The following is an 11,301-nucleotide window of genomic DNA, read 5'->3' on the forward strand; positions in this document are numbered from 1 at the left end:
GATTTCAAGTGCTAGAGAGTGGAGACTGGAGATTCAGGGAGCAGTGGTGGGCCATCAGAAGGCCCTGGGAAAGGGAAGGCATAGATTAAGGGCAGAGTTGAGATTAGAAAAAGAAGATCTAGATGTTTCCTGAGATCCTGAGTGTTTACCCTCTCCACCGCCACCATCACCCCATTTCAGTCCTGATCCCTCCACTCTGCACTTCTCCCAGCCAAACCCCAACCTAAGTCCATTCATCCTAAGAGAAGGGAAAATATAGGACAGAAGGAGGGGGACAGAGAGGGGCAGGGATGGAGTAGAGGAATCAATGCCAAATGACTGGACCCAGCACAGCCGACATCCTAAGGGATTATTGAACTGGCCTAGAAACAGGACAAATCCCCTCCCTGCTTCTCATCCCTACACCCAAGAGAGCACACTCATAGCCAGCACATCTCTGTGTCCCCCATAAGACCACCAAACCCCACACTCCCTGAACCCCACTTTTTATACAGACTCATGACTTAGTCCTCCTTCCTGCCTACCCCACCCCTCTTCCCTTCAACCACCAGCCAACCAGGAGGGATGCGGGACTCACTCAGCCTCTAGATTTCCCCATCTCCTGCCACACTCAGCTCACTCAATTGTGTCTCCTCCCCAGGACCGACCTCCCATTAGCCTGGGGAGGGGCTATGGGGAAGGCACAGTGTTTTCCCTTCCCCTCTAAACCACCCCCCACCCCAACTGCCACTGCTTGCTCTATCTAATCCCACCATGCCAACCACCAAGCTCCCAAAGCACATTCATGACGGCCTGTCAGTGGAACATGGGTGGAGGAAGACATATCATCAAAGGGAAACTGAGTCACCAAAAGGAAACATGCCCAGTATGTGACGGTGAATAAAAATCCCGATTTCCTATCTTTCCTCCAACCACACCACTAAAAGCCTCTGGTACCCGAATGCCTGCTCCTTTCTTGCAGATGACCACCAAAACCCCCTTCTCTAATGGCAGAGGAGAAAGCCACAAGATGGTGCTCAGAAAGCAAGCACAGGAAGTGGCAGGAGGCTAAGAAGCTGGGCTGAGGTCGGAGACTGAGGTGAGGAATCACAGCCTGAAGATGAAGGGGCTGCAGAGCAGCAAGGCCAATGTTGGGCACCTTCTCCACAGATTGCCCCCAGGTCTCTCTGTTCCTCTCCTCTTGGCCACAGACTCTCCATGTGTTCACTTCCTTCACTCACTCCTGGCTCCCTGCCCTTCCTTCCTTGACTTTCCCTTCCTCCTCTCCTCACCTGTTCTTCTTGATTCCCCTTTCAATCTTCTTTCTTCCCCGCCCCCCCGCCTCCACCTTTACCCTCTTTACCCTCCTTCTCATCCCCCTCCCACGCCTCATCTCCCTTGTCCTTCTCAGCTTTCCATCTCACCACTCATTTAGCACCCCACACACACACACACACACACTTCTCCCCTTACCTGCCTTTCTCCACCTACCTGAGCCCTCTTCCCCCAACCCCTCTCTCCCTGCCCCCTCCACCCTGGTCCCTGTGCTGGCCTCACCCAGCTGAATTTCTCTGCTGTCTGCCAGAGAGGGCAGCTCTGGTAACCCTCAGCCCAGCTGTATGCAGGATATGGATGAAGAGGAACACGCCAAAACATACGTGCTCCGAATTGCTGAGCTGCAAGGAACTGTTTCTCCCCAGGATGGGATGGAGATGAACCAGATGGATCTGCCACACACCCTGAGTGGGGCACACCCCAGTGAACACAGAGAACCATCCAGAGATGTCTGTCACCCTTCAGGGGCAAGTCCTTCTGAGACCTGAGATTTCTCCCGCAGGCAAAACTGGAGGATGGGGAGACAGAGACCCCAGGATGGAAATGAGGACCATATGGGAGCCAGAGAAGCACTGGGTAGAAACAGCCCAGAGAGGATGATGTGGGGAAGGGGATGTGAGGGAGAGGAGGGGGCAGCTCTCAGAAAACGGATGGGAAGAACCCACACCTGTCATTTGCCAGAGAGCTTCAACAGCCCCTGCTCACCCCTACCCCCACATGGCTCTGCCGGATACCCCTCTTTCAGTGCCCCCTCCCCCCACCTCACTCACCTTTGTTACAGGAGCTGGAGGGGAGCAGGGAGGCCAGCAAGAGGGGCAACAGCAGAAGGGTCATGGTGTGGTGTGGGCAGGGCTCGGCAGGGCCGGGCGATTGCTCTCCCCCAGGAGCCTCCAGCCGGCTGATTCCACCTTGGGGGAGGGATGCAGGGTCTCTCCAAGGAGGGGAGGGAAGATAGTGGGCCGCAGGGCAGGGAGAGGAAAGAGCCTGCCGCCCACACTAGTCCATAGAGCAGACCTAATCAGACCCCAACCTGGGTGGCTGAGGTGGGGGACTTGCAGTGGCTTCTCGTTCGCTCTCGAGCCGGGCGTCCTCACTCTCTCGCTCATTCCCACCCCATCCCCGCTACTGCAGGATGACGTCAGCACGGCCAGGGGGGGACTGGTGGGGCCGCTGGCCAATCGGGGGGGGGGGGGGGCCCGGGGGTGGGGGGGGGGGGGGAGGGAGCCAATGGGACTGGGGAGCAGGGGCGGGAGACTGTGTTAGGGCTTTTTCCCTAGACTGCAATTTGGGGGAGCAAGGGAACTGCGGGGGTTGGGGCGGAAGCTGGAAAACCGTAGAGGGGGTGGGAAATAAGAGGGACATTGGGAGAATGGAGAAGCTAGAAGCCCGGAGGTGGGAAAGGGAGACGTCAACAGAGACCTGAGGGAGGCGAGGAGGGGCAGTATCACGTCACCCCCCCCCCCCACACACACACACAACCAACTCTGCATTAACCTCTTTTCACAGCCCAGCCCATCAGCAGGTCCCTGCTGCGTGCCTCCTGGGAGCCTTGAAGCAAAACCCACAGCCTGAACCCAAAAGATCCTAGCATTTCCATTCCCAGCCCCAGGTGTCTGAGGAAACCATGGGATGGTCAGCAGGGAGGTGGAAAGGGTTCCGGGACTGGAGGAAGAGTGAGAGATTCCACACACCCACCCACCCACACCTGTCCAGACAATTCACTCCTAGGTGGGATTTTTTTCCACTGCCTAGGCTCCCTGTCTCCCTCTCCCCGAATTTCCCATCTTAAACCATGATGAACCAACTCAGCTGATTCTGAAGCCAGGGAAGTTGGTAGGTTTGAGGGAGAGAGACAGAAGGGGGTGTGGGTGAAGGTGGCAGCCCCCACCATGGTAATACATCTGGTAAGCATGGGCTGTCCAAAGGCTGGGAACTGGAGGTGATGGTACCATCAGTGACTCCAGAGGGAGAGGGAAACCCCTGGGTCCCAAGCCAAAATTTTCCAGAATAGCCAACCAAACTCCTCCCTCACTTTCTGCCCCAGACTTTGAACTCAACACCTCATCAAGCTGACAACCCCTTCCGTGCTTGGGAAGAGCAGTTTCTCTGCCTCCTTCCTGATGGCCCTATAGGACAAAGAGTTTGGAATGCCAGAGTCGGGGCCCCAGCTCAGTGGAGCTGTCTGAGGGAGCTGTGGGAGGCAGCACTAAAGCCTCTCCTTCACTGTGGCTCCTGGCCAGCAGACTGTCCCCCCTCTTTCTCCACCTCTTCCTCCTCATGCCTTTCAGGATCCTGACTCAGTCCTAGGATCTCAGGATATTGTTAGAATTCATCCCTGGATGAGCCTGGAAGTCCCCACTCCACACAGCAAAACCAGACCTCTTCCAGGGGAGACTGCCCCCCTCAGAGCTCTGGGACATTTCCCAAACCTGTTGAAAATGGGCTGGAAGCCAAAACTGACCTTCGAAAAGGCTCAAGTCTTGGATGACTGACAGCCCCAGAACCTGCTCCAGGTTCCTTCCTCAGGAAAAGCCGAGGTCAGGCACCAAGCTGCCAAGTTCCTACCCCTCCCTCAGGCTGCAGGCACCAGCCCCATACTCATTCTGGGAGGAGGGAGGAAGTCTGGTAGGAACTCTTATTGCAACAGGGCCCAGCCCTATTAAAATGCTGGTAAGCATAGACTTTTACACAGTCTGTGTGTGTGTGTGTGTGTGTGTGTGTGTGTGTGTGTGTCTAGGCTAGCCTGGAGTCTCTCAGCCTCACCTGCCAGACAACACCCACTCCCTCCACACCCTGCCAGCTATATTCTCCTGAAATCTCCATCTCCATCTCAGCCAGCCCAGACAATGCCTCCCAACCTCACCGGCTACTACCGCTTTGTCTCACAGAAGAACATGGAGAACTACCTGCAAGCCCTAAGTAATGGCCTCACCCTCCCAGACCCCTTTCATTCCCCCTTTCCCCTTTCCCTCCCTGTCTCTCTATCCCACTGAGAAAAGGGACTGCTGGGGTTGGATGCTGTGGAAAGGTTCAGGTGGTGGCACTTGACTTGGGATCCATTTCTAGCCAGGGCATTGGTAGGAAGAGTCGTCTACAGTCTCAGACCCAGCTAAGGGGCAGCCCACAGCCCCGTGGTGCTGCTGCAGGTGGGGGAGCCCCTGGCTGGCTTGTAGGAGCCCCGCTAAGAGATAGCCCCCCACCCCCAGACATCAGCATGCCTCTGCGGAAGATAGCACTGCTGCTCAAGCCAGACAAGGAGATTGACCATCAGGGCAACCACATGATAGTGAAGACCCTCAGCACGTTCCACAACTACATTCTGGAATTCGAGGTGGGAGTTGAGTTTGAGGAGGATCTAAGGATCGTGGATGGACGAAAATGCCAGGTACTTTTCCTCGGGCTTCGGGGAGGGCACGTGGGTGAGCAGGTAGGTGCCTCTTAACAATCTGGGGCAAAACGAAGTGACCTTTCCCAGCCAGAGCCAGAGAAAAGTGATCACTACAGCAGGCTGCAGAGTCCCCAAGATAACAGTCCCCCAACTTGCTCTCTCCTGCCCCCTCTTATTGCCAGCCAAAAGGACAAAAAGGGCAGGTCACCCTCAGTCCAAAGAAGAAATATTTGCTCACCCTCTAGCCTGTGACCCTGTTGGTCACTGCAGAGTCTCTTTTCCCTTAGCCTCTATGAGTCCACTCTCCTCTATTTCTGCTTCTTTTTTTTTTTTTAAGATTTTATTTATTTGAGAGAGAGAATGAGAGAGAGAGAGCACATGAGAGGGGGGAGGGTCAGAGGGAGAAGCAGACTCCCTGACGAGCAGGGAGCCCGATGCGGGGCTCGATCCCGGGACTCGATGCGGGACTCGATGCGGGACTCGATCCCGGGACTCCAGGATCATGACCTGAGCCGAAGGCAGTCGCTCAACCAACTGAGCCACCCAGGCGCCCCCTCTATTTCTGCTTCTTAATGCCCTCTTTTTGGTCTCCTTTGCAGACCCTAGCTCTCCTATTAATCCCTTTAACTGGGGTTTCCCTCAGTATTTTGTTCTTGACTTCCTCTCTTTTGTCTGTTCAGGAAAACATGGGCTAAATCATCTATACCCACTTTCTGCTTCCATCTATAAACTGTCCTTGACATGGATTCTCCGGCCAGAGCTGCTTCCTGAGCTCCACAGTGGAGTTTTCATCTGCCAACACAATGTTTCCATCTGCATGCCTCAAGCTCGAAGCCAAATTCATTATCTTCCTACCCAAACTATTCCTGCTTTTATATTTACTGTCTTCATTAATGGCAATAACCAGCTAGACCAGAGACCTGGGAATCAGAGCAGTATCTTCTGTCCCCTTACCCCTGCACCCCAACACACACACACACACACACACACACACACACCACATCTAGTTGGTCAAGAAGTCTTTATAACTTTTCTTCACTGTCCAGTATGGTTGCTACTAGCCATATTTGGCCTTTGAATGCTTGAAATGCAAGTAATCCAAACTGAGATGTGTTATAAGTGTAAAGTACAGGGGCGCCTGGGTGGCTCAGTCGTTAAGCGTCTGCCTTTGGCTCAGGCCATGATCCCAGGGCCCTGGGATCAAGCTCCGCATCGGGCTCCCTGCTCTGCGGGAAGCCTGCTTCTCCCTCTCCCGCTCCCCCTGCTTGTGTTCCTTCTCTCACTGTGTCTCTCTCTGTCAAATAAATAAAATCTTTAAAAAAAAAAGTGTAAAATACATAGTGGGTTTTTAAGACAATACCAAAAAAATGTAAAACATCTCAGTAATTTTGATTTTAATCACATGCTGAAATGATATTTTGGATATTCTAGGTTAAATAAAATATATCATTAAAATTAATTTCACTTGTTTCTTTTTCCTTTTCTAACACAGCTACTGGGAATCTTGCATTTTCTAATGTGGCTTGTGTTTATGGCCCATTATATTTCCACTGTTGATTCTTCCTAGCCTTTTTCTAGTGCCACCTTCATTCAAGCCCTCATTTCTCGCCTGGTGCCTGAATCTGGCCTCCCAGTCTTAATCCTTCTTTAACCCACTCTGCATACTGTAGCCACAAGGATTTATCTAAAATGTAAAAGTGTTCATGAATGAAACCCTCTCAGTGACAATCCCTTACATTCCAGATGAGGTCCGTGGCATACAAGGGTCTTTCCCACAAACACTCTAGTTTAGAGCCCCTTACAACCATGTGACCTTCTTTCTTACCTCTATGCTGTTCCTTTCCTTGCTAGAAATTGCCCAGTGTCTCCAATCTAACTAACTCCTCACTTCCTTGAAGACTCAGCTCTTGCCTCCCCATTCCCATGCCCAACACTTGCCTGGCATCACAGGCACCTGTTTTCTGCTCTGTCTGACCAAGAGTCTGAGCTCCTTGGTTAGCAGGCCTATCCTATGGGAGGATTTAATAAATGCTGGTTGGAATGCCCAGGCCCACCCCACTCTGATTCAGAGATGGGAGGGTGATCCTTCACTCTCAGGGACACTTCAGCTGTCCTTGAAACTGAAAAAGAGATTCCCTGATGGGACTTCCAACCAATCTTCTTCTTTCCCAAAAGACCTTCCAGTCCAGCTGGAAGTATCCAAAGGACAAAGTCTTTGTTCTTCATCACCCACCCGCCCCCAATTTTGCCCCTGGTTATCCTGCTCCATCCCTGCTCTGCCCTAGCAGTCACTGTAGACGAACTATGGGCCCCCCTCAGTGGCCTTTGGGAGTTGAGGAGGGGAGTCCTGCTGACTCAGAGCAGTCATCTTACTCAGAATGAAGGGGCTGGAGCAAGACCGTATCAGCTGTGGTGTGAAGGGGGGGGGCAGCCCAACCAGAGTGAGTTGGATGCATTTGGGGTGTTCTGCCCCCAAATCTTCCCTTATTCCTGCTTTCCCTACAGACCATTGTAACCTGGGAGGAGGAGCAGGTGGTTTGTGTGCAGAAAGGGGAGGTCCCCAACCGAGGCTGGAGACACTGGCTGGAGGGAGAGAAGTTGTATCTGGTAAGCTGGGTGAGGACTGGGAGAGGGGCCTCCAGCTAGGACTCATCCCCTTGCCCAAATCAGATCAGTCCCCTACTCTACTCCCTGCCTCCCTCCAAGGAGGGCAACCAAAAAAAGAAAACAAAAGCCCTGGGAAGAGTAGAGAGAGGAAGAAATACAGGGGCCAGGTGGGCCTTGGCTACAAGTCAGATGAATGTCCATAAATCCTGACCAAAGATGGAGACTAGCCATTTCACATTCTGTGACCCAGCTCCCTTCCTTCCTCGGGGGTGAAAAGTTGAAAGTGTAGGACAAATGATACAATTCCCCATACATCAAATGCTCTAGCTGTTGTATCCTGAAGGATTAAACAGAGCTCAGGGACCTAGAGAAAGGAACTCTGGCTGGTAAGAACCTTCTTTCTCTCTCCTCATTATTCCTACTCTGTCCCCAGGAACTGACTGCAAGGGATGCAGTGTGCGAGCAGGTCTTCAGGAAGGTCAAGTAGCCAGAGGAGAGCTGAGGGCCCCTCCAGACTGCACTGGTCCCCAGACTCCTCTTGCTCATAACCCTTCAAGCCCAGATTGTCCCAGGTCAGCAGTCCCTTTCTCGGGCCACTTACTCTGCCTCCAGTTCTCTCCTCACCCCTCCCCATGTTAATCTATAACTTGCAGCCCCCGGGCCAAAGTCCTTTTTCCTCAGGCTCCATTGCTCAATAGTGGCCTCAGATCCAATTCCTGGTCTGGCCTCCTGGATGAAAGAACTGGACAAAGGGGAAAGACCCCTTGAGAACAATGGATCTCAACTCTCTTTAGTTCATTTGGTCCCTTATTTTCCATCTAAGAAAGAACTAAGCTTTGAGTATTTGGGGACAAGTGAAAATTTTGTCCTGGTGGAACTTTTGGAAAATTGACTGGGGTTCAAGAATTTAAACAGGAACTACTGGTAGAGTCTTTTGTCTGTTTCCTGTCCTTATTCTCAAGAAAGCTGCATGTGCTCAGCAGAACCTGGCCCAAGGCAAGGCCTCACCCACACAGAGTTCAACAGACCACATGTACCAATGTCTGAGTGAATCCTGGCTATCTTATATTTCCATGCTACATTTTGGGGAAGTGGGATGGGACAGGGTGAGACCTTTGTCTAGTGTTGGAGGAGGTTATGAAGCTTCGGAATAGTGACCTAGCCTCCGTGTTTGCTTTGGGAAGGATAGGCAGCAAGAAGGCTAGAAAAGATTGAAAAGGGAAACAGATGGAAAATACAAGGCCAAGGGCTAGGAAGATGAGGGACATGGGGGTGTGAAGGCAACAGTAGGGTGAAGACTGACACGCCTGGCTATAGGGATCCTCTGCTTGAAGGCCAGCAAGGCGGGGCAGAGGATAAGAGGGAGAAGTGAGAACAGCAAGGCCCCTCCCTAAGGGTCCCAGAATACCCCAGAAAAGAGCCCAGAGGGCAGGGCCTGTTCAGGGTCAGGGCCAGCTCCAGCTCCAGCCTCTGGACACCTCCCCACCTCCAGGGGCGTTGGTCCTTTCAGAATAAAAGTCCTGTGGGGCAAAAGTCAGGGAGAAGAGGGCTCAGTGTGGGATGGGGACAGAGCCTGTGTGGGAGGCAGGGGTTGTTGGAAAGTCCCTGGCCTGTGCTCATTAGATGATTACCCCTGCCCCCTCTTCCTGCAATGGCTAAGCCCTTACACATTCAAGACAGTCACTAGTTTTGAACACTGATCCTAATAGACACCCTGGAATGAGTTCGGAAAAGAAAAAGAACTCTGAGGGGAACTGAATAGCTTATTCCCTGCCAGGCTCTCTGCAGATGTCCCCAGTAAAGCGGGGAATAGAGAGCCCTCCTCTGGGCAAAGCCACCCAGCAGAAGCTCTGGGGACTGCTGGATCCTACCTTGTCCCTTTCCAAGGTACAGTGAAGCAAAGGAAGATGCTCCATGTATAGTCACCCATTGCCTAAGTCACGAGGACAATGCAATGTCCTGGCCCCTCTGACTTCACAGTGCAGGTTCAAGCCTCTCCCCCACAGGACTGTCCTCTGTGCCCTTCATGTTGGTCCAGCACCCCTTGCTGCAGTCTTGCCAGAGGGCCTGACCTGGGAACTTGGAGGCCTCCATGGTGATTGTCAGGTCCAATCTAACCCCCCCCCCCTGCAAAACTCCTGTTACATGAGCATCCAGCCATCCACACTGCAAGTCTACATCCTTCACTTGACCTTACCTCTTCAGAATCCAGAGTCCAACAAGAAGCCTGGAGATCCCCAAAGGAGCACAAGCAATTAGAGGAGGACTGAGCAGCTTCAGAAACATCACTAAGGAGGTGGGCGGGAGCAGGGACCTACTGAGGCTGGGAAGCCGGGGCTGCTGTTTCCCCTGTGGGCAGCAGGAGGTGCTAATCATTGCAGTGGGAGTCAAAGAAACATCAAGTTTAATCCTCCCTCCTCCGCCACCTTCCTGAATATTCCATTTCCCACCACAAAGACACACACACACACACACACACACACACACACACCAATTCCCAACCCGCATACTCACCCTGACAAAACCCCAACCTCTCAATCAACTCAGGCTGCTCCATCTGTCCTCAGATGGAAGAGATGATTACCAGGGCACCAGCTGTGAAAGAAGAGAGGGAAATAGCCCTCAAGGGAAGTGCCACCCCCAGCCTGTCCTGGAACACACAAAGCTGCAGATCCAGGACCAACTTTGACTTTGTTGACCAGTGTCCTAGCCCCCAGTGAGATGATCAGCAATCCAAAATGTTTATTTCCACGTGAGAGGGAATAACTGCACCCTTCTAAGCCAGCCCCATGCCGGGCCCCTACCCCACTCCCTCTTCCTCAGGCCCAGAGAGCACCATATGCTCACAAACAAACTTCTGGCATTCCTTACGTTGCTACAGATCCCTCGTCTCCGAAGAAAGTGACCAACAGTGGATACACTAAGAGCAGGTGTATGCCCTCTGAAGCAGAGAACCACATGCTGCTCAAGGCCTTGGGCTCCATGTTCTGGTAGGGGACCACGGAGTAGGCAGGAGCAGCAAAGTCTAGCCAGGTACCCCTCCCCATGCCCCCTCTCCCTTCAGCCACTATCTCCCACATTCCCAGACCTGAATGTTAAAAAGAAAGCTCAGGCAAAAGCAGGAAATTCCTCAATTCTAAAGCACAAAGGCCATCCCAGCCAGGAGCTCCATCCTATAACATGGTTGGACCCCTTATTGGAAGCAGGCGACCCTTAGAAGCCACTGGAAATCATAGGATCCCAAGAGAGAGCAGAGGCCTCGCCATCTGACCCCTTTCCCCAACCCAAATGTTATCCCCCATGAGGCAAGAACTATATCTGGTCTAGGCTCATGTACCCAAAGGTCAGTATGAGGCCAGAAGTTCCTGATATAGCTAAGGATGGCCTGCTCCTTCCCTTCTGCCTCTCCCTGCCACAGGTTCTTCCTCTTCTGGAGCTTGCTGCTCCTACCCAGCCTGGGAACCACCTCCAGTACCTCCACTCAGCTCTCTGGTATGTCTCCCCTGACTTCCCTGGGCTATAACCCCCTCAATCACAGCAGCATCCATGCCATCAGGGCCCCCAAGGACTGATCTGGAGTCATCCTAGTGCTATATCCATGATTATGAACAGGTGAGGATGGGGGAGACCTTGTAGGTATAGCAGGAGCTGAAAGGGTATCCAGTGAGGAAACCTGATGGCCAAATCAGGGAGCTCTGTGAGGGACTCTGATGGGCTGACCTGGGTTTGTGTCAAGGGCTCAGTTGGTTAAGCAACTGCCTTCAGCTCAGGTCGCGATCCTGGAGTCCCAGGAGCGAGTTCCGCATCGGGCTCCCTGCTCAGTGGGGAGTCTGCTTCTCCCTCTGACCCTCTTCCCTCTCATGCTCCCTCTCACTCTCTCTCTCTCAAATAAATAAATAGAATCTTTAAAAAAAAAGAAAGAAAGAAGGAAGGACAGACAGAAAGAGAAAGAAAGAAAGAAAGAAAGAAAGAAAGAAAGAAAGAAAGAAAGA

The 11,301-nt window shown here is 52.6% G+C and overlaps 2 protein-coding genes across 3 annotated transcripts in view; one reads left to right on the forward strand and one right to left on the reverse strand.

Moving 5' to 3' along the window:
* CLSTN3 (calsyntenin 3) overlaps positions 1 to 2,450 on the reverse strand; it is a 45,150-nt gene extending 42,700 nt beyond the window's left edge. For both annotated transcript variants that reach the window (XM_035028310.1, XM_035028309.1), the window contains exon 1: positions 2,085 to 2,450. In XM_035028310.1, coding sequence (XP_034884201.1) covers positions 2,085 to 2,148 — 64 coding nt within the window. In that variant the 5' untranslated portion in view covers positions 2,149 to 2,450. The remainder of the gene's footprint in view (positions 1 to 2,084) is intronic.
* A 1,919-nt stretch (positions 2,451 to 4,369) lies between these two features.
* On the forward strand, positions 4,370 to 7,989 carry RBP5 (retinol binding protein 5). Its single transcript, XM_035027892.1, has 3 exons — positions 4,370 to 4,699; positions 7,208 to 7,309; positions 7,743 to 7,989. The coding sequence occupies exons 1-3, from the start codon at positions 4,529 to 4,531 to the stop codon at positions 7,794 to 7,796; spliced, it is 327 nt and encodes a 108-aa protein (XP_034883783.1). The 5' UTR covers positions 4,370 to 4,528; the 3' UTR covers positions 7,797 to 7,989.
* Positions 7,990 to 11,301: the final 3,312 nt, after the last annotated feature.

Source organism: Mirounga leonina, unplaced genomic scaffold (assembly GCF_011800145.1).
Source record: "Mirounga leonina isolate KUSES-001 unplaced genomic scaffold, KU_Mleo_1.0 Mir_201, whole genome shotgun sequence".
NCBI lineage: Eukaryota > Metazoa > Chordata > Mammalia > Carnivora > Phocidae > Mirounga > Mirounga leonina.